This window comes from Eleginops maclovinus, chromosome 8, assembly GCF_036324505.1.
Source record: "Eleginops maclovinus isolate JMC-PN-2008 ecotype Puerto Natales chromosome 8, JC_Emac_rtc_rv5, whole genome shotgun sequence".
Taxonomy (NCBI): Eukaryota; Metazoa; Chordata; class Actinopteri; order Perciformes; family Eleginopidae; genus Eleginops; species Eleginops maclovinus.
Genome location: NC_086356.1, coordinates 10761104 through 10785033, shown reverse-complemented (window position 1 = coordinate 10785033; position 23930 = coordinate 10761104). Strand labels below are relative to the sequence as shown.

Here is a 23930-nt window from a genome sequence, read left to right as displayed (position 1 = left end):
ATGACAACAATCACACAATGCTGATTTTCAAGGTAAGTGGGTTTTTTTTATTCATGGTTGTAAAACAGCCAGAACTATGAGAGAAGAGAGGTGGAAGTATTACGTCTGTAGATGGTATAATGATGAGAAACATTTCAATTGGAAGTAGCTCAGACAGAGAAAACAAATGAGCAAAGATGTGATATTTAACAGAAACTGACTGGGAGGAAAACCATGTCTACAGTGACTTTTAGTTTTGTTATCAGCACACTAAAGCTAAATTATAACTCCAATAAAAGGGTAGTTACAGTGACTTAAAGGACAGCACACACACTAGGCCCTCTACACATGCACATTCATGAGTTAGACATCCTCAGCTTGTATGCAATAGTGTAGATGCACCATCTGTCTTGAACAAAGGTTTATTCAGTACCTCAGATTAGTAGAAGCTTCCCGTCACCACGAGTTAGAGAGACAGAAGACTAAACCGCCACTTAACAGGAAGAATAAAAACAAGTTAGAATGCAATACATGGAGATGGCCTTTGTATTAATGCCCTGCAACCTTAAGCACAGATCATTTGAAATATCGTTATTGATTATACATCAGTGACATACAAAAAAATGCTTCTCCAGTGTCTATACTGCAGCTGGAAACACACAGGCATTCGATGTCTATTTGCTCATAGTGGAGTTTTACACAGGAGAGTCCAGGTTGATAGTTCTGACATATGATTGATCATGCAGCTTCATACTAGTCTTTTACATGTTCTGTAGCAACTGTATCTATGTTAATGACAGTACATGTGGTACAAATCCCCAGACAGTGGTTTACAAAAGAGGAGGTTCACAGTGCTCTCTCACAGCAAGCAATCATAGTGAAAATACTTGAGTAAAAGCAACAATAAAAAACATAAAACAAGCTGAAATATCAGACATGTAGCTTTTCTGCCCGTTTCTGAGAAGGGGAGAAACCAAGAGACAAAAGTAAAACAAAGCCAGGCTTATATAATTAGAGTAAATGAAAAACATTAAGTGAGAATTCCTTTTTACACATTCCTTTATACTAAAGAATAACAGCAAATATATAATCAGCCCTTGGAATAATCAACAATGCTTGCTGACACTTCCCGGGATGACTCACATGTTTTTGTGACTCACGCTAAAAATCACTTTAGGTTCAAATGTTTCCATGTGCGGGTTTGCAGCACCGCAGAATAATCAGTTTCAGAAATATTAAAACAAAATTCCACATAATATAAAAGATCTAAAGCACTCTACAACATACCTGTAAGCTAAGGCTGAGTAAAATGCTTTAGGGTAGAAGATTGAGTTTGACACCCAGATGGGATTTACTGTATCTTGTGGATGATTTAATGAAAAATTGGATTATAGAGACATTATTATAGACTTTGTATGACTACATTTTCCCATAAGTAATCAACTGTTAACAACCCAACTGTAATTCTCCTGGCCTTTTAACATGTAATTACATGGGTGCACAGCTGCAGAGGTAAAATTAGCACTATGTAATTTGTAGTTCTTAAGGTCCAAATGTACCACCAGTTAAATGAGAGCACAAGCTTCTTCTGCATTCAGTTTTTCAACGACACTTGACACGTTTTTTTGATACAATCCCAATACATTCTAGTGGTTACAACAGTTTTGTATTCCTCTTAAAAAACAATTAGGGCAATAAAGCCCTTAAACCTCACATTTAGTGTGTGGGCCTGTAGTAAAAGACATGCATCAAAGGCCTGATGGAGTGGACAAGACAGAATTCATGACTCAACTTAAAAGCCTCTAATAATTAAAAACCTTTGCAATCAATCATTTTTACACTGTATACAAAATTGGCACACACTAACAAGGAAAAATAGGTTAATAAGCCAGCGACAAATGATATCAAAACAACAAAAAGTATAACTGTGTGTGTTACTGAGGCTTGCTCGAAGGGTGAAATGGTAGCAGACAAAAAGCGGAAATGAAAAGAGGCAGCAGCCAGCCGTGAGGACCGATCCAACATTCTCCAATCTAGGACTCTGCAGTCTTTTTCTTGTTTTTCTTTAGGAAGGAAGGAGTGCGGAACTTCTTTTTCTTTTTGGAGGGTGACTTGCTGGGAGACTCTTCTCCCTCCTGGTCGCCAGCGTCAGCGGGTTCCTCCCCCTCGGCTGCGTCTGCAGGGACAGGGGCGGAGTCTTCGACAGGAAGAGCCGGGGCATCGGAGGGGTCGTCAGGTGTTAAATCTGGAAGGGTCTGTCTCAGGGTGGCGGCGTCACTCTCGTCCTTATATGTTTGATCAGGCAAAGACTCTGGTGGGGAGAGAAAGGAGGGAGTTATTGAGGTTGATGGAGAAATTATGCCTCTGCGCTGCTGAGCTCACTCACCACTGAGGTTACTACAAATCCACCGTTGAAGGAGCTACTCCAAAAAGCATTTACTTGTCAGCACATGACTCCACACAACCTTGTCTCCTAATATTATAAAATCAGTTAGATTTAATAATCAAATCAGTTCAAGATATTGCTAATTTTAGCAATACAAAAAGGCACACATCCAAAAGCAATATTAGCTATTCAATTAACAAAATAACAAAGCAGTCACCTAAACAGACACCGTTCTTCAAGCCAAACCAAGCAAACAGTCCTTTTTATATTACACAACAGAAAGGCATCCCTCCAGGAAACATCATTGCTTCTTACCTTTAACAATAAGCAAAAGATAATAAGCCTTTACTCCCATTAATAGGGATTTTGTTACTCTCCCTGGCTCCTTTTACTATCCATATTTACACAGGCACAAGCTGGTACACAGCATGCTTATTTTACCTTCATTTATACAGGCAAATCTTAATGAGCGCAGTTCCCTGGCTCATTTGCACCCTGTGTACAAACAAACACAAATCAGATTCTAAAACATTGAAAATATTGCGAGCGTATTTTTCCGAAGGTTTAATAACATAACCACACAAGCATGATTACATAACAAGTTAGGGGCGGTTATCAAGTTAAATCAGTTCAAAACTGCCGCAGCTCTCATGGAGAGAGTTAAAATGAGGCCTCAATTAATTGTTTGACTGCAATCAAACCAAGCTGCTGGGAGTAAAGCAACCACCCTCACAATGAGCTACAGTGGTCTCTAAATGACTCTTGAAATGATAGATTATACTTCCTAATGCTGATTTTAAGTTACATAATCTAAAAATAAAGCATACATCTCACCTTTGTGTTTGTCGAAGTTTGTTACAGTAAGCCACTGAAGAAGATTAAGGACAAACACTTAAACAAGGCAAAACATTGGCCCTGTTAGCTTTAGCAAAAAGCAATATTGAACATTTTGGCAGATTTTCAATAGGAACAACATGTGAAGTCAGGAAGAGACAAGACCAATTCACAGGGCTAATGATGATAGTGGGCTAGCCAAAGCTTAAAATATGCAAACCAACGAGACGCTGTTATGGTTAAATTCCGTCTGCAATCATGCACCCATCACCAGTTAGTTAGAAAAGCCACCGTCATCCCTTAAAAATACTCCCAGCAAAAAGAGTCAAGAATCAACAAGTGCTGGTGCTGCATCCACAAGGGATCAAACAGCATCCAAACCACTGTCTCCAGCTAATGACCAAGCTCACACTGCGTTCAGGCGCAACAACTACAGCTTTATCCAATTTTAATGTTGCTTACATGCTACAGAGGCTAGCAGGAACACCTTTATCAAGACCTGATTAAACACCACACAGCCATCTTGGTTTTAAATCTCTTGAATCTGTCTTAAAGAACAGATGCGGCCAAGACACAGACAGATAAAATGGAGACTAAACAGCACACAGCCAAAGCATCGGACCTCAACCATCTTTCAAGCTAAACCGACATAGTGTCAGCGAAGCCCAAAGCAGCAGGTTTGGTTGTAAAGCCACACCCATATAAAGCACTCATGTACCTGGTAAAGGACTCTTCTGTAAGACAAACAAACATTTTCAAAACATTACCTGATGCGTTTTCATGAAACACAAATATACTGTGATATATAACAGATAAAATGTGCATATGTGCAAGAGAGGTTGGTTAAGTTGACAGTGAATAGTTGGCAGGAAGGAAAGAGGGGTTATCTAACAGAAAAGGTTTGGCACGTTATGAGGTTTACTTCTGGAACATCCTCCACTTTTGATTAGACCAGGTCACTTTAATTTGGGCAAATGGGACTTTAATGCGTAATATTAAAAGATCTAAAAAATCATGCTGGATAAAATTCTAAGTGGGAAACAAGATAACAATTGATTGGTATTTCTAGCCATGATCCTTTTTTTTCTTAACAGAAACTGCAATCAGTGACTGGTAATTACAAGAATAGGAGGAGCTCTGAAGTAACCCCCATCAACCCCAAGAAAGAGACTCAGAAAACAGAATTAAAACTGCCTGAACAGTCTCAAACCCCTAAGAAGGGTTAGTGTAGACACCACAGAACAGCTGTACTAGTGAAGCCATGCAGAGAAAAAAAGGATCCAACATAGGCATGAGGGTGACGGGTAATCAAGGAGGGTGGTTAGGAGGTGGAACAGTACGTACTTACTATGGCAACAGGTACTCTTTTGTATTTCCATCTCCTGATTGTAATCGCAGCCACAAAGAAGAAAAAGCACAAGTAGAAACAAATGTCTATGCAGATCAAACCACAGGCACAGTGTTAAATTAAAAAATTAAATTAAAATGTGAAATAGAGGAGAAAAAAAAACAAACACCAGAAGAAAATCTTAAAAAGAATGGTTGGGAACCATTCTTAGTAGACTCCAAAAAGATGGAGAATGGAGGTGAAGGGGGAAAGGAGGTACTGTACATAGAGACATATGTTATATTACAACATTTCAGGTATTAGATTACACCTGCGATCAAAACTACCCATCCCCCTCCTCCCTCATGCTGACTGTAGCTTCAAAATGTGTTGTGTATGAACGGAATATAGCCAATTATTGTTTAAATTAAGATTATAAATTTGAATTTACAAAATGTAAGAGTCAGCACTGGTATCATCATGGATGATACTGCTCATATTAGGTGTAATCCAATGGTAATAAAGACCAAGAGGGAGGAAAATAAATATTAAAGAGCAACAAAAAGATGAAATGTCTGCAGTGGGTCTATAAATAAATGCTTATTTTTTACAAATATATCATTTTTTCTATTCAATATTTCATTAGAGATTAAGTCAGAAGACCACATTAATGCACTCATTTTCCATCTCTCCTAGCATAGACTTGATTAAATAACTGAAACCTCTTGGCCTGTTATTACAGAAACACAGCACCTGTAGTAGTATTGTTAAAGACCAAAACATGAACAGACAGGCAGGAGGACAGCAGGAGCCCCTGCATTCCCTCTGTAGACCCTAGAAGCATCAAAAACCTAGCAAGAGGACTGGAGAAAACCATGCTGCACCAGGTAGGTCAAGTATGTCGGGCCAACCTACCTTCCTCTGCTCTGACGGGGGTGCTGGGGGGTGTGGCGGTGGGTTTCTGGCTTTTTGGCTCTTCTTCCTCCTCAGGCTCTGCTAGCTGCTCCAGGTCTAAATGGAAATTAAACCGCAAGTTTATTGAAATATATAAAGGAATAAATGACTGAATTATTTCTTACAGGGCTTTATTTTTTTTATTGGACCCTCCAAGAACTGTAAGAAGTCAACACCAACAACATCAAAGAGAAGGGAGGAGAACACAAAGAACCAAACTCGGGAGGAAGCTTTGATCAGGAGGACACTGCAAATGATTTTAGATGAATCCCAGGAACAAAAAAAAACATTATCCAAGAGAGCAAAACAAACCAAAACTACAATTAGTTTGATTTGAAATCAGTTGGAGGAATAGGAGGAGGAGTGAACACCGACAGAGATTTATCAGGACAGGTTAGCAGGAAGAGAAGGAGGACACCATTATTTCATCTCCACATGGGATGCTCTGATTGGATCACTGAGTTTCCTCATTAGGTAAGCAAAAAAACTCCACTGGAAAAGCATATTTAGACTTGCAGAGAGCACACCCCTTAAAGAGAGAGGTTTGGCACCTAATCTCACAATGACTTTTTACTCCTCATGGCCTCTCTACTCAGCTTCTCGTCCAATCAAACTGCAGAAAGGTCTCTGATGTGCCAGAACTCTGATGCCTTGAGAAAAGCCATCAGAGAGGGGGAATGGGGGGAAACATAATCAAGCAAAGGCTTTGAAGATTGAACTGTGGGTAGGGAGGATGCTTGTGCAGGGTAAAAGAATGAGAGCAGACTCCAAACCCTCAGACAAAAGGAGAGGACACAGCAGGCAGGGGGGTTCCCACACTCCCAGTGCGGCATTGACAGGGGAGGAGGGAAGCGGAAAGCCGGATTTTAGGCACAACTCCGCTTCATCTGGTGTACCTGGAGCCTGATCTGCCTCTTTCACCGAAGGCTCCTTGCTGAGGGCTCGCAGCACAGCGCAGTGGAACTCCTTTTGTGGGGAATCTGGAGCTGAAAAAGCATCTTCTGCAGCCGAAAAAACATCGTCTGCAGAGTCTGCGTCGCCCTGAGCTGAGACCACGAGGGAGGAAGGTGTAGCAGGTGTGGCAGTGGGAGCTGGAGCTCTCCCTGAGCTGGGGGAGTCTGTCTCAGATCGCAGAGGATTGGAGGTGGAGGATTTACCCCTCGGTAGCGTTTCAGCCTCAGGACAGGGAACACTGGAGGCTGATCCCCCCTTACTATCGACTCGTGCCTTCACTGTGGATTTGTATGTGTGTGTGTGTGTGTGTGTGTGTGTGTGTGTGTGTGTGTGTGTGTGTGTGGAAAAATAACATCACCAACCTGGAGTTCATTATTTTTTTTTTGCATGATTCAGCAGAAAGGCAGATTGCATGTAAACTGTCCACAGTGGTGTTTGAACCACCTGTGAATATTATTCCATATATAAAACAGAAAACCAACGTTTGTTTATTTTCACATTACACTTTAATTTATTTCATCTCCTCCACTCATTTTTACCTTCAGGCCCTTTCTGTTTCTGCTCCACCTCCCTGCGGTACTCGTCCAGCTCCTGGTCGGTGAGTTTGGTGAAGGGGTTGGGACCCTGCTTGCTGACGATGACCTTGGGCTGATACTCCTTCTCGATGATGGCCTTGGATGCGGTCACTAGCTCCCCCTTCAGGACACACAGAGAGGAGGCAGGAAGAGATGAGATGTTGAGCAAACAGACATATTAGATTATGGCAGGATTGGATTTGAAACTAGCTGGAGTGTCAAGCGTTTGCAGAAAGTTTTATTTAAACTGGATTATCAGATTAGAGGCTGTTTAGAGACATAGTTAGTAGGCAGAAGTATAAGCCATAGATGAAGGAATGTATGCCATCATAGCAATCAGGCTATTTCAAATTTCAGGAAGCTCATGTTATGATAAAAAAAAACATGTACTTTTATTTAAGGATTAGGCAATTTTCAGGGTTTAATTTTTTACAGCTATGATGAGAAATCAAAAAACAAAACAAAACAAAAAGTCGAGCCTTTACAGATTTGAGAAAGAGTTTAAGTAAATCACCAGAAGCACAAGTTAAAGTGAAGAAGAAAAACAACGTTTGTGTTCCTCAAACCAAAAACATTAGCTTAAAAGCTCAAACTTACTTAACACATGTAACAAACACCAGCACTTCTGAAGCTAATCCATGCCATCTGTAGTGTCAACTTCCAACAATACATTTTGTAACAATGCTAAAAACGTCAGCTTTCTCCAAAAGATATCAGACTCCAGAGTGCATTAACATGCAGAAAAAACTGCGTCACATTACAATACAAAATAATAAGATAGAAAATGGCTTCATTTTAATGCTATTATTCACTTTTACACATGCCCAGATATCACGTGCCTGTCTGCAGGCTCAGAGGAATGACTGGAGGATGATCAGGTGAACAGTATTTGTGACTGGAGCAGTAAGTACCTTTCTAAATGATTTAGCAGGACTATAGGACCCCTCGGACTCATCGAGGCCATCAATAGTGTCTGTGCAGTCAGACAGAGGGGCGTCCTGCAATAGTAAACCCAGTGAGGGGGGGCACAACCCAGCTCTTAAACACCAGCACATTCAGGCAGACGTTCAGAAATACACCTCTCACACACACAAAGGTGGAAAGAGTACTTTGATATATCAGTAATCCTCAAGCACAGGTGAGGCTGCTACTTTCTGTAACATTTTTATTGTGAAAAGGTCCAATTTGTCAATGTGATCATCACTGTTTCAGTAAAAAGACTCAATTCTCCCAAATGTGAAGTTTGGAGTATTTAACGTGAGTAGGTAGTCTGCAAAAATAAAACCACACTTACAGGCTTATCTGTAATTCTGCCCTAACAAAAATGTTATTAAAAAGTTTAAAGTATGAGTTTTGATGAAAGTAGGGGTTCATACTACATTTTCCATTTGTCTCTGTGAGTAACTTTCCACCTCTGCATACACACATACCATGCAGACATAGGCTACACACTTGGAAATGCATGCAAACAGAGATGGTTCCAGCTTAGAGACGTGGTACTGTGGAAAGCATTGCAGTGATGGAAGAGCTATCTTAGATCATGCATTGTAAAAGGCAAATGATCCATGTGTGGGGGGGGCTGCTTTTCAGTATAGGGTAGGACCATCTGTGCCTTATCAAAATAGCAGCACATCAAGAGTGCCTCTAAGCTTACTACTGGACATGCACAGTGTTTGCAGGGTTAGAAATCTCTCTGCAGCTTGGTTTCAGCTACTCATGCTCTTTTGGTTGTCCAAAAAAACTCACAAATGGAAAAAATGTAGCGAGGAGCTCCCCAGCAAAGGGGGGGCAAAACATGCAAACTGAACGCAAAAAATAAAATTGATAAGCAAACTTCCATTTTTACTTATCAAAAGAGAGTAAAGGGAGCATGTACAGAGAAATGCATCTTAGAGCGTAGAGTAAATTGTGTAAAAAAAACAGCAAGAGTTCGAAATGACCAGTCTGTAAGGGTTGAAGCAGATAAACAGCCTCAACTCTGGTAAAAAAAGGAAAATGGGAGAAATAAACTATGTATGAATATGGACACAACCTGAGCTGGCAGGTTTGGAGAGCAGTGAGTTTACCTCTACCAAACACTACTCACCTGCCAGATTGAAAATCTCTGTGGTCAAAAAATAATGGGACAGTTACAAAAGTCACCCCATGCTCCGATACACAACATGAAGGACATGTTTTGCTCTGTTATAAGTGGTGAGGTAACTAAGGTCAGATCAGAAATAATAAGTTGCCACTTTTAAGCATCCAATTTAATTATTTTTGTGCTTGAAAGAGGACAACGTTATGCACAATATTCCAACTTGGCAGCATTTTGGTTTAAGGACTTTTGAGTATCTCCAGTCCTGAACAGAACTAATTGACTGTTTATGTTTTGAACTGAATACAATTGACCAAATAATAAAAACTCTTAAGTTTGTCATGCTTAAAAGTCACATATTCATCTCCAGGTGAGGGTGGCTGCAGCAGGGAGGTTTCTCTGCGGAGGTTTAAACACTGACCTGGTTGAAGCTGCGTTCAATCCCGCTCCCGGCACACAGAACCTGAGACTGCGGCCCTGCTGTTGTTATGTCCTGCAGATTCTGCTCCCGGATCTACAAACAAGCCATAAAGAAAGATAAACAAACAGTCAACCTATGTACATCAGGAGCATCAAATGGTCTCTGTTTCTCAAAATAAAGACAGCTATGAGGAAGATGTGCTACCTTATTCCTCATCTCCAGGACATCTTTTGGGTTAGTGTGCATTGGGATGAACTGATTGGCTACGGCAGTCTGTCGAAGTCCTTCTTCCTTTGTCCACTGTAAACACCCAACAAAGTGTTAGAGAACAACATAAACCAGGTGAACTCACTGACATGAAAACCAAAGCACATAAAAAGATTTAGACAATATATAGGCAGGCTTCACAATACAGGAATCATGCTGAACTTAAATGTTGGATGGCTGTTAAAAGGTTTGAATGTAAAAAAGTGAACCAATGATGATGAGAAGAATGAATGCTTTTACAAAGTCTAACATTTGGTTTGTGCAGTGGGGTTCACAAATACCCTGGAGCAGGCACTGAATTGTCATTAGGACTGTTTTGATACATGAAATAGTGGCAAAGAGCTGGAAAATGTGACAAAATATGCTAGAGAACTGCAGATATGATGCTCACAGGGTTATGTGGTAATGCAATTAAACAACCACAACCTTTAAATCATTATTGTACTTATGTATATCATTTCAAAATAATGTAATGTTTCTAAATTAAAGTCAAAACTAAGACACCAGAAACAACCAGATGAACCTGCACAATGTTGTTGGAAGTGAAGTTTAAAGCTGTAGAGAAGGTGCCCTTGTATTGTAACAACCTTTAAAAATCACTGAAAGGGTTATATACCTTTTCTGGGAGGAATAGTTATCAGAAAGACCTCACCTATGACAAGATTTTACAACAACGAAAGCCTAACAGTGCAGCAGTACTACTATCCATTTATCATCATCATTGATGTACTATTAGAATCGCAAACAAATAATAATAGCAGAATGAAGATCAACTGAAACCATTACAGAAAGGAGAAAAGAGTTAAAGTGGGGAGGCAGGGAGTAGTCAGGGATGGCAGGAGGGGTGACCGATTATGAAGCTGGCTTACAAAGCGAGAGTGGCAGTGAGGGGTGAGCTGGCATCACCATAGTCATTTCCCAGGCTGATACACGACAACAAGGACGACAGAGATAAGAGAGGAACACACACGAGGACACTCGCCAACGTTGGGACAAAAGGAAGCCACAACGCTACAAACTGAGAGTGTATATTTCCTGCAGAGGATGAAGCCTTGTTACCGTCTATAGATGTTCCTTACAAGAACCCCATTTATTTATCAAAACATCTGTAAACCTGGTAATGCTCAGCATGATTGAAGGAGAAAAAAGTCGGTACCCTTTTCTTGCACTGAACTGAATGAGCAGCGGGTGAATAAACAAATCTTCAGCTTTCATGCAAAATATTTTGTTAACCATTTTAAAAAGGAGGCATGTAATTTGCGGTGGATAGCGTAAGCTCATGACCTCATACCTGCGTTTACTTAAGCTTGGCTGTTAACTGCGTAACCCGGGGCTGGATGAGGGAGGGTTTCTGAATGGAGGCAGCTGGGTTGGGTTGGGTTGAGTATGGGATGAACATGTAAACGCGATATACTCACTGAGAAAGAGTCTCAAAACACAACATTTCCTACTTTCCCAACAGGAGATAATCGATTCAAAAGTCAGATCAAATTCATGTCTTTTTCTCAATTTTGTTTGTTTCTATGCACACAAATCCAGTCATGCAAGCCATGGGGGCTAAAACATCTTCAGAATAAATTGAAACCAGAAAAATAAATGATAAATTACAACTAGGAGGTGCTTAACAAAAGAACATTTGAAAAGCAGGCTGCATAACTCTTTGGCGAATACATTTTAAAAGCTTTTTTAAATGTTAAACATCTAATGTATCTGGCATTATTCTAGGATTTAAATATTCTCAGACAGGGACATGCCACCTCCCTCATTGAAGCGGGTTATTAAAGTCTTATGAGTTCATTTTGTGAGTTACCCATAAAGCAATCTCCCACTTGAGGTTGGAATAGCCTCACATCACATTGCATTTGCGGCAAAAGTAAGGTTCGGAGCAACCTCATTGTGGCTACATTCACCTGCCCATTGAGGACTCATGCCACACCCCTGCTGCTCGCTCCTCTGGGAAAAACATCAACACCAATAATGCATTTCACTACTACACATGCAGTGGGGCATGCTTCAAACAGCTGGCACGGCATCATGAAGCATTAGGAGACAGGAAGGGAAAAAGGATAAAACAGGGTCCACAAATACAGCTACGCTACGAAATAGTTAACTCAGCAGAAGTAACTGCTTTAGAAAGGTGGGTTAATAGGAAAGAGTGAGAGAGAGCCTAAAGATAGAATTATAAGAGATTACAGCTAAGTAATACACTTTTACTCCTCGCTGTCCCCAGAATCTCAGGATGCCGACCACCTGCCCATTTCCACCAACAAGGTAGCTGTAAAATCTTTACTATGAACAATAAGGTAGGCACAGACCAAGCAGTTGGTTATACAGCTTGGCACGCAGACACCAGACGAGAGAGACTGCAGCAAGGGTTTCACGTGATCGTGTGTTATGTTCGTCCACACCTTAGGCTTCGACTTGGGGCTGCTGCCGTCAGGCCCGTCCTCGTAGGGCTCGTCGGGCCGACCGCCAGCATTGAGCCAGCGGGTCTTGTTGCCCTGGCCGCGCTGGAAGCTCTGCTTCAGCGGGGAGCGGGCGCCTGAGTCACTGTCCTCCCCGTAGGAGTAGCCACCGTGGGCGGAGGTAGCGTTCTCTACGTCACTGTACTTTTTAGATTTGTTTTGCAATGCCGGGCAGCGGTAAGGGTAGCCCGTCCTGTAGCCCTGGGAAACACGAGAGAAAAACAGCAGACGTTGGCAAATGGTGGATAAACTACAACTCAATATCAAAGTTTAAAGCAAGGTCAGTAGCAGGTTCAGATTTGAAAGAGGAAATAAACAAATAGTTGTGTGCGTCGGGTCATCAAAGAGGAGAGGCCATATTAACGGTGTCTCCCTTGGAACAGATTTTAAGGTTCCCCTTTCCTTTATGCTCACCAAGTTGTCGAGCATTCTCATGAGAGCCTCAAACTCCTGCTCCCCAATTTGCCACTTGGGGTGTACAGAGGACCCGTCCCCGGCTGGCTCCGGGACCCGCGGGCGTGACTTGTACTTCGCTGGGTCCAGCATCACCAGATTATCTGGCCCTCCAGCGCTGGCCAGTGTTCGCACCTGGAAGAAATGAGGAGGGATACCGAAGGGCAAACAGATCCAGAATACAGAAGGAAAATAAAAAGTGGACATGAGGACAAACACACAGACGTCGACATGAAGAAAGATGAACGTATATGAAAATGTGGAGACAAGAGACAAAGACAATTGTTGTGAAAAATACAGACAAACATATGGAGCCAAATATAACAACCAACATAAAAATAAACAGCTCAAGAGAGAAAAATACTTGAGATTATTTGACATAAATAAGTGTCCATTATTTGAGATGGAATGTCCTTTGTCCTTAGTGGCGATCGTACCTGAATCTCGCAGGCAGTGACCAGATTGTGGATGTAATAGAAAGCTTCCTCCACTGTTTCACCTACAGACACCAGGCCATGGTTTCTCAGGATGAGCACCTAGAAGAGCGGAAACATAAAGTGTTAAGAAAATGCAGAATCAGCAGGTTTTACAATGTAATGAATATGTTTTAAAAGGACGTTTGCACCGCTACATAAGCAACGACTATTTTGTTTTCATTTTAACATGCATAATACACTGTGCTGTTACCTTTCCGGTAGGCCCAAGGTTCCTCTGTATGACAGCAACCTCTTCTTCATTCACAAGTATGCCCTGGTAGTCGTGATATCCAACTTCCCCCAGGGACAGTGCCTCAGGTGAGATAGGCAACAAGCCGCATTTCATGGCAGACACCTGCAACAGTCAGACCACAAGAGTATACGACATAAGAAAACAACCTGTCAAAGTCTCTGTTTGTATTGGTAATAATCACTTTGCATACACTGCCCCTTACCGCAGCACCAGCAGCTGTGTGTATATGTACGATACACTTGACATCGGGCCGTGACGCATAGATGGCATGGTGGAGAGTGAAGCCCGCCTTGTTCACCCCGAGGTTTGTGCTTCCCCGGTCCACAATTTCCCCCTGAAGGTTGACTTTCACCTAGTGAGCAACACAGAAACACCCTAGGTTTAATCAGATCACTTGCATAAGAATGTCCCTTGTTTAAACATAGAGAAGTGAACAAACTACTGATGCAAAGGTAGAAAGACAGAACAGATTCTCACCAGACTGGAAGCAGTGACTTCACTGTACAGGAGCCCAAAAGGGACAAGTAGGAAGCGCTCCTCATCTGAGCCCACCCTGACCTAAACATCAGAAGAAAGTCACATTAGATTATAGTGTTACTTCACTCTTCATTTCACTGACAAACATCCAAGCACACTCTCTTATAATATCTTATTCATCTCCAAACCATACACACATAGAACTGTACATGTGCTGTGTTTATTTAGTAAAGCCATCAGTACTTCCTGTTAGCAATTAACCTATGGATGCAAAGGCACCAGATAGCTTGTTTTTTTTTAATGATTATTTGAGTATCTGTCTTACTGTGAGGTGGTTGTAGATGAGCTGGGACCAGCCGAACAAGTCAGCGAGCCGATAAAAGGCAGCCAGCTTACAGCGGAGCAGCTTCTCGCCCTTGTCATAGGAAATAGAGTCGGAGCCACGCAGATCGTTCACTGGAGTCACCATGCCCAAACCTGAGAGAAGGAAATGGGGGCAAACATGAACACAGGGCTCGCTTACATGAAAGAAGTAAAAATAATATCGAAAGTATGGAAAAAAAGACAACAATGGATTAAGTATTGGGGAAAAAACAACCATTCCTGATTTTGCGAGAAAGTAAAACAGATCTCAGTCAAAGATAATTATAGTTAGATGGAGTGTGCCTGCTGAAATCAAACGGGACTCTCAGGCATACGCTGCATTAGTCATTGATGCACCAATGAGTCAGGGCTAATGTCACACAGAGTACATTTCTGTTCGCTGCTTACTCATGTTGAGTGCCGCCATGCCTCCCTGCGGTGCGGCGGGATACATGGAAGGCATGCTGGTGGTCATGAAGTCTGCGATCTGCTGCAGAGCCAGAAGGCTGGTGGGCGTCTTCCCCTTCTTCAGCTGATCCTGGATCATCGTCTCCAGCTCATCGCAGAAAGCCTGCCGGGCATCATGGAAGACACAAAAAAAGACAGAAAACATACATAAGACTTCTAAAAAAAAAAACATGTGGGTAAAAATGACCCAGAAAACTGGTAGATGTAGTTGTTCCAAATGTTCATTCAATCATATTAAACAGATGATATGAAGAATATATATGAATATTTTATCAAAATAAAAGAACTTTTATGCAAGTACAAATGGACAGAATTCAAACATGTGTAATACTCCATAAAAGAGACAGAAAAGAAGAAAAAGAATCCACAATATAACTAAGATCAAGCAGGTGAAAAGCTGAAACACAGAAAACGCTGACCTGAGGTTTGCAAAGTAAAAGCCTCTACGCTCTTTTTACAGGACTTGAATATATCACACACACAAAAGGCCTTTACACAGTGCTGTTCTGTGTCCTGTGTATTCGGCTTGTCACAGACACACTTATATTGCAAATAAACTGAATCATGTGATGTTGAAAAGGCTGCTGCTTTTACAGCAAAAGCTCCTATTCACATTTTAACACTGTGGTTCTGGCAGTGTGACCCCAGTCTGCAGTCAGTGGATGCTGTGACTGAAGAGTAAATGTAGTGTCTGTTAACGGCTCTGAATATATTTCATGCGTCTGCTCCACTGACCGGGCTCTGTAGAATCATGGAGACCCTCTTCCTCTGCTCCATCATGTTGAAGTCCTGCCGCAGGTCGGGGGCCATGTTTCTCTCCCTCTGGTACTCCGGGCTGCTCTCGTCCACCCGGTCGAAGTACCGCTCCTTGTGAGGGGCTGTGGTAGGAGGGGGAGCCGTCACCACACCGGCACCTGTGTCGCCGTTCATCCTTGGCTGGCCTCCTGTACAGGGAGTGACAAGACAAGCTTTTTATTTACAATTATAAAAGGGCGTTTACCACAAATGTGTAAAGGAAGTATCTTCATATCTTGAAATTTTATAAAAATTATCCGGTAGGAGACACAAGATTAAAAAAGATGGGCAAAGAGAAAGTTTCCCCTTTGTAAATAACTCATTCAGTCATTAGACCAGAAAACCAATCACACAGACCACACTCTCCTCTACTTCCTGTCACGATCATGTGACCACTCTTCCATGCTGCACATTGATTTCCACAATGTTTTTCCTGGAATCACAACAACACCACTCAGCTGTCAAGGCCGGACAAAGGAAAGGAAAACAACAAATATGGACACAGGAACCTTGAAAAAACATTAGGGGCAATAATTTCACTCAATTTAATTTATGGACATTATTATTACTGTATTCTTGGGAATCAATACTAACGTTTAGCTCAACATCATGTGAAGACTTCAGTTGAGAATGACAGGAAGGGATTTAGAGACCTAAAGGGAAGAGTAAGACAGGTTTGCTATAGATCCATGTCCATCCAGCTGGCGGGGTGTATTTAAGGATAAACAGTCTCCACCTGTCTGTCACAAAACAGGCTAAACTCGACACTGAAGGACACAGACAGATTTATGAGCACAAGGAAATGTGACTGTGCAAGCATGCATGGGTAATGTGGGGTTGCTCTGGCAGAAACTGATGCAGCCCATTAGCTGGCATCAATACAAATGTCCAGACAAAACTACCATGACAACTGCAGACCAAACCCAAAGCATGCAGCATCACACTGAGCGCCAACAGAGCCTCTAACCATTTATGTCCGCTTTTATTAGTCGTCTGGGTTTTCAACAATATCAAACACTGCCTTTTTCTACATATCTCAGCTCACCTGCTCTTTATCAAGGTTGCTGTGTTTTAAACTCTTTGGCTAATCCTAGTTCAACAATGTTTTGTCCATTTTTACTGAGAACCAAATCAAGAGGCACTGGGGAAATCTATTTCAAACAACAAAAACAAAAACCTTAAAAAGACACTTTCTTTTGGTTGGATGGAAATATAAAGTGAAATACAGAATAACTTCCACTTTGTATCTACCATTTGATTAATAGCTTGAAAGAAGTATAACATTTAGAATTTGTATTTATTTATATTATTAGTTAGTCCAAAGCAACTTGTGAATTCCCTTTCAGTCGAAGACTGGCCCTTGTCAGCCTAGTTTACAGGAAGGAGTTCTTCATGCTTCTTGACTGCGAGTCTGATCTCATTTACTTTGCTCTGACTTGTTTATGCTGCACTTGCTGTCTGCTGTTCATGTTGGTGTTTATTGCTAGTGGCAACGAAAGGAATTAAAAATGTCTGCTGACAACAGGAGAGCTGCAAAAAAAACCAAGGCATTATAAAAAGGATTACACCTTCATGCCAGTGGTTTTTTTGTTTAAAAAGGGGGGAATGTACACAAATTCATTTTTAGCAGTTAAATCATCATTTAGGCTGAATATCAACATTCATCTTGCTCCCATGACCCATCTCTATGCATTAAAGCACTGCAGGGATTGAGTAATAGGATCCTTTCAATGGTCTGGAGGCTGCCATCAGTCCAACACCGCAGTGCACATGACTACAATTTCTGCTAACACCTGCAAATACAGGATGAATGAACCACTAGTATGACTAAGAGGTATTAAAAAGGGAACAGCAGGACTAAGGAAGGGGGTATCAAACAGTATGCTGAAATCACCTCAATAACTTTTAAATATTATTGTTTCAGGCAGCATTGTGGATTAACAAACATAAGTAAAAGTGGAGTTAAGTAAGATACCTCCCACTGCCATCTCAAAGAGCGTTTGTTTGAATAAACTAATTTCCTGCTGCACTCCCTGCCCTAAATGAATTACTCCAGCTGTGCAACACTAGAGGCAACACTCCAGCACGAACATCTCTAGAGCATCTTTTTCTATGGTGTAAACTGTGTCAAAACAAACGCCCAGATCCTCTAGTTGTTCATATCTTTGGAACAATCGATCAGTAACAAATGGCCGTTGGTGCAGGAAGCTTTCTCTATCTGTGCACGATGGTTTCATCTCATAAACCACAGGCGCCCCCGCTCTCCAGACCCCCTGCTTCTCGTCTCTCCTCAGATATGTAGGTGCAGGAGATCGGCTATCCACCACTCCTGTTGAGAGTGCAATCACTATGGAAACCAAACACATTACCATGGAAACACGGGACATCCTTTTAAAGATTGCCGTTATGCAAGACCAGCTGTAGGCCCACATCACGCTGCAAACCAGTCAGTGTCACAATGCGCACAACTTCAAACTAACGTGTTACTCATTTTGCATTAGATTCAAAGCATGTCATGGACTCTGTGTCTTTCTCAGGGTCTAAAAGCATTTGTTTAAGATTTAGATAAACTCAAGTTGGCAATCAAATTCTAGATTATTTAATGGAGCACAGAAAAAATGAAAGTGAATATTTATTTTTAAGTAAAAAGGGAGAGAAATGGGCCTACACTGACAAAACTGAAATGTTGACTTTAGTTAAATGTATTATGTCAACATATTTCACATAACTGTATTAGTTTAGTTGAAAGCAATAATATTAAGTTTAAGTACAAACGTAAGAGATTAGATTGAACTTAATATTTTTGCTTTCAACTGACCTCGCTCTAGATGATTGACTGATGTTTTTAACTTGCAATGTCACCACTTAATGCAGATGTTTCCATTCTGCACAGAGGTTGCTATGAGCCAATAATGGAAGAGAAAAAGGAAGATATATTAATTGTTAGGAGCACAAGGCTCTGTGCTCTCCAGTGCCTGGCTTTTTGTCAACTTTAAAGTGCCAAGTGTACATCGAGAATATTCATAATTCTCTTTTGAGGAACGGAAGCTTGTACTAAAACAGCATTCAAGCATGACTAAGCTCTGAGAAAAAAACATCCATTTAGTTTGTTCCAAAAATATGCCAAACTAAGCAATCAGCAGTGAAAAGATCATTATGGTGTGAAAAAGAAAATGGCCTCAAAGTCTTGCTGGTCCTTGGTGTGTGTGTGTGTGTGTGTGTGTGTGTGTGTGTGTGTGTGTGTGTGTGTGTGTGTGTGTAGTTTTCAGACATTTGAGAGAAGCACTCTGACAAGGCTCTTTATATCTCTGAGCAGGATGCCTATCATTACTAGGGACTAAGAATTTGTGAGCAACTGCTTTAGTGTCCGAGTGCCAGTGTGTGTGTGTGTGTGTGTGTGTGTGTGTGTGTGTGTGTGTGTGTGTGTGTGTGTGTGTGTGTGTGTGCACTAAAAAAGAAAACATTATATGGTTCTTACCAGGGTTCAAGGAATAGACTATAAAACAATAAGCTGGCAGCAGAAGACAAACATATCTGAAATCATGTTTGATTTCATAAGAAATGTTGGCCAAATGTTCTCATCTGGGAAAAATGAACCGGGTTGAATATGCAAGTTTAAATAACCTGGTTTAGTTTTGCACACACAGCCAAATGTAACCAAAGCTCACTGTTTCACCCTGTAATTGTCCTTGTAGAGATCTTTTAACATTTTAATTAATCAATATGTCGAGGTTCACTTCCTCTTTGAAGTCAGATGGACTGCAGTAGGATTATAGTACTGGCATCCAGTCACTCCCTCAATATATTGCATCTTTATCCATTTTCCATTATGTTATTACATCATACATTTTAGTTTCCTGGTATTTGTGCTTGGCAAACTGATGCTAACCATCTAAAGGAAAACTGAGTTAGACACACACGAAAAAAGGAAGTATGCTGATATTTTAAAGTGGCTATCATTTATATTTTTATAATAACTATGAATCAAATAACAACTTAAGTGGGTCAATTGTGGGGGTGAACATCAGGAGAACTATCACCAGAAGCTGCATCTCCCTTCAGCTTTAAACTATTTTTTGGGTTGTTTTTACTCGTTTGGTTTGTTCTTAATGCTCTAGCTTTTATTTTTCGTTGCAGCTGAGAAGTTTTGTTGAAAATTCCCTAAAAGTCCACTAATCCCTATATGTTCAGCACTATATGGTAGAAACACATTTAGAAATAACATGGTAAACATACAGTAGCTTTTAATAGCTACAGAGGCGGATAATTTCCATCTGCTTTGGTAAGAAAAGTAGTCTTTTCCACACTAGAAATAAATGAAAGGTCATCATATCAAGCTTAATAGCTTAATTTGAGAGACATTTAAAAAGATCCTGGGACAAAGTCAACAAAATCCTTATTTTAAATGCAGTCTACTGATCAAGCTTCACCATCTCTCCTGGGAAAGGTATTATCTGCTGCACACTACCAAGGCCAGGCCAGGGCTGTGCTGAGTTGAGTGTGAGAACAGTGGCTCAGGGTTTATCAGTCTGTTGCATGTCATATGGGACTGAGTGGTGGGAGACCGCTCTCTGAAAAAACACACCCCTCCCTGTGCAGTTTCCTTAGTCCCACTCTGGCCTTTACTATCATGGTGTACATCTGTCAAGCACTCTGCTAGCTAAATATTTGACCTAAACATAAATACATCTACTGACACAATCTTTATTGACCTCTGTGGTGTGAATGGAAGTTCAGGGATGACTGTTTTCACATCTCTTACCAAAAAAAAGGAAGTCTCATGCTAAGTGATCTCATATGGAGAGGAAGGAAGTAGAGAGTGAAATGGAGAGAATGGACTTGAAATGAGGAACACATTTTCAGCTGCACTGCAGTCAAGGGTGTGGGCGTGGGGAGTGGGAGTAAAACAAATACTCTGTATCTGGATACTGTATCTGGAGTGAGTGCATGTGCATGTATGTGTGTGTGTGTGTGTGTGTGTGTGTGTGTGTGTGTGTGTGTGTGTGTGTGTGTGTGTGTGTGTGTGTGTGTATGTAGTAGTAGTGTATATGTGTGTGCAGAGGGTGGCAACATGGAGCCGGACTGACACAGCTGGGCTCCACCTTTGGGAGTTTTACTCATTCTAACAGAATAACCTAATCCAGGGAGTAACCATCCCTTAACACAGACATTTTATCTTGTCAGTTTGGCTTTGCTAATCCTCATTCAGTATTAGGGGGAATGGACTTCTCTGTGGACTTAGAACACAGAGCGAGACCCAGCAACAGCTAAGTGGTTATGTTCTCGAGTTTTGGCTAAACCCAGACAAACAGTTGTCAACAAGGCATACACACCCATTCAATATGTTGAGGTTATTATACAACAGTCTATCCCTATTCTCACTCTTACAAGAAAGGACAATAAGAGCTTACCATTGTTATCTGTACATGTATAACATTTAATACAATTGTGAAAAAAGGCTTTCATAAATTCACAAAGCCCAAGGTGACTTGCAAAACTAAAAAATAATCCAAATCAATATATTATGAAAACAGATAGCAAATGATCCCACCTGAGCATCTTAAAGCTATTGATTGTTTTCTTTTGATAATAGATGTGTGAATCCACTAATCAATTAAGACAAACAGAATATAGTGTTATAGCTTCATTGCAATACTCATGTACTATCATTGTATGTACACTGTATAACGGGATGAAAGAGTTTGATCTAAGGTTAACCTCTGTCTTCAGTTATAAACGTTGCTCTATATTACACATCAACAATACATTTCACTTTAAAGGGTCTTGACTTTGATACTGTAACACAATGTCACATTAGGATAAATCAAGTACTCTTTGGTGCAGTGTGAAATGGGGTTCTTCTTATATAGTGAAAGACAGGATGTGAAGAGAGGCGCTTGAAAGAAAATGAATATGCAAACAATGTATTATTATGCAGGACATAGTGCCAACAACAGGAAACTGCTCCATCACAAAAGCCCAGATCCTCCTGTATAAAGTCACTCCCAGACTACAACCAGACAGAAACACTACATTGCGAAACACATTAGCAGTCCGTATTAAATAGCTACAGCAACTGTGCTCATGTGAACTTGCAAAAATAATGCTACCCAGGGCCTGCTGTGGAGCAGGGCGGGCTAACGGCGCACACTCACCGGACACAAAGTGTTTGGCCCTGGGCTGTTGGATACTTCACGGGATCCGACCCAGCACATGCGAGTTTTAATCAAACTAAAACGCAGATATATTTGCTTTAAGGGGAGAAATAGTGCATAGCCATCTCTCTGCAGCCTGCACCGAGCTACATATTAGCAAAACAGTGGGAGGAGAAGTCGCCACACCGAAACACAACGAGACTGTGGAACAAACATTGAAAAGCACACACACGGGTCGCTTTGAAAAGCTGAAATGCAAACAGTATCGATTATTTCCGAGCTTACCCTCTCTTTGATGTGATGAAATGAATAAACAGTGATCGGTGAAAGCAGGACGGTGGGTTTCACTATCTTTATCCCCTACCCTGGTGATCTCAGAGTGGGTTTATCTCTCTGCTCTCGTCGTCCCTGCGTCGCTTCAACGAGTCACCATCATCCCACTTGGGTGCGGCAAACTGGTTAATCTGCGGCTAGCTATTGGTCAACTAGAGCCACGTGACAGCACCGCCTAGGGTGATTGGACGATATGCTTTTCCCCGCCCATCAGGAAAAAAACGTGGGATATAAATACATCCTGGGTTTGTTTTTTTTATTGCTAATGCCAAATCCATGGAGCTGATAAGGTTAGAATTATGGTGGTATGCATCTTCATCGTTTGTTTGTAGAGCACCATTGATACCAAAAAGAACTGTAGACTTTTCAAATCACTTAGACCTGTCCCGTTGGAGGCAAGTAGTGGAAAGCACATTTACTCAAGTTCTGTATTTATGTGCACTTTGGAGGTACTTTATTTGACTTTTCCTCCTTTTCCCATGTGCAAGCATTTCCGAAAAATAACTTCAGATGTACATATTCCCAATAAATAGAGCTTCACCTTGTTGAGGCCCATTTGTAGATGTGGCGTTATTGCACAGTTCTATTGCAGCAGAAGTCCTCATGATGACATTATTGGGCAAGTCAGGTGGACTAAAATAAATAACCATCCTGATGGAAATTACATCAAACTGATGGTTGCCCCACAAGGATTTGCAAACATTGCACAGTTCAACGTTAACGTTTGTATTTTGGGAGGGAAAAGGGAAGTTAAAAGTGCCTGCTAGGGGGCGCAGTTTATTGTTTTGTTGGAGATATTAGGTGGGATTTCCGGTGAAAAAACCCCAACGATCTCTCTGGCATAATCATCTCACAATTGCAATATCTCCGTGGTGTTTGATGAAAGAATTCACGATATATTGCAGAAGCACAGACAGTTAATAATTACACTAATTTAATCCCAAAAGGGATCTGTGGACGCGCCACGTTTTATTCAAATAGGATGACATGTTCAATATATGCCACTAGATGGTGCTGCTTTGCCACTCTGGTGTTAGCCAACCTGTATTGCAACATTAATGACGTTAATTCTTTAAGACACTTAAACAGGGGTTTCATTCTAGTCTATCATTGTTTTGGGGGGGATATGTTGGCTAATCATTAATCTTAGGTATATAAAATGTACCATCGCATTTACTTAAGTGAGAAAGCATCTCTTGTTTTTTTACATTTCTTAAATTGTTTAACCTCTGTATAACACTGTAGGATCTCACTCTGTAAAATATATGAACAGTTTAAAAACTTAAACTCTGCAGCATCTTGCATTAAAAGTTATAAAGGCGGTAGCCTTCAAATTAAACTCCTGAGTGTACTTCTGATATGAGTGTCCCTGACCTCTGACTCTTGTGGTGTTGATCCGGTCCCAAAGCAGTTGCATGCACTCCCCTCTTAAATGATCTCAGACTAGCGCTTGCCCTTCCAGTGTTGTGAATAATTGTGGTCTGCCTTGTAGCATAGATACACCAGCTAGGGACTCTAAATATAAACTGGTGTGTCTGAAGAGCTCAGGCCTGAAGATCAGATACTTAAACTGTAAATCTACACCTTACTATATTATTTTCTCATGCATTGTGGGACTGTGACTATGTCTAAGTGTGTGTTTCTCACTCTCTGTTACATGTTGGCATTCATCCGATATTCTTATCTGGAGCAGCGTTATAATAAGCTTCACTGTGTGGTGTCTTTGTGTCCATCTATCCTTCTTAATTTGACATGTACAAAGTAAGCATTTAAGTGTCATTCTGAAGGTCAAGTGACAGTAAATCAACCACAAACAAGTATAATGTGTGTGCCCGAGACAGAAACATAATATGAAAATGGGATCGTACAATTGAGAAAAGACCTACATATACAAATCAGATAAGTACATAAATTATAT

General features: G+C 41.0%; 1 protein-coding gene across 17 annotated transcripts; it reads right to left on the bottom strand.

The window, feature by feature from the left end:
• Nucleotides 1–21: 21 nt before the first annotated feature.
• add1 (adducin 1 (alpha)) lies at nt 22–22113 on the bottom strand. 17 transcript variants are annotated; one of them, XR_010166324.1, is made up of 19 exons: nt 21965–22113; nt 15465–15673; nt 14670–14832; nt 14224–14375; nt 13899–13979; nt 13624–13773; nt 13380–13523; nt 13130–13228; nt 12654–12827; nt 12090–12440; nt 9712–9807; nt 9508–9600; nt 6974–7130; nt 6377–6712; nt 5442–5537; nt 3918–3933; nt 3200–3233; nt 2807–2860; nt 2230–2290 (listed from the first exon to the last, which is right to left on the bottom strand). XR_010166324.1 is itself a non-coding variant. In XM_063890157.1 (18 exons), exons 2-17 carry the CDS (start codon nt 15657–15659, stop codon nt 2809–2811), a joined length of 2355 nt encoding a protein of 784 aa, XP_063746227.1. In that variant the 5' UTR covers nt 15660–15673; nt 21965–22113; the 3' UTR covers nt 2152–2290; nt 2807–2808. The 17 variants fall into 17 exon arrangements, 14 of the variants coding, with proteins under 14 accessions (XP_063746225.1, XP_063746226.1, XP_063746233.1 ...); XM_063890157.1 differs by lacking the exon at nt 3200–3233 and having other exon boundaries at nt 2152–2290; XR_010166323.1 differs by having other exon boundaries at nt 2157–2290; nt 2366–3233.
• Nucleotides 22114–23930: the final 1817 nt, after the last annotated feature.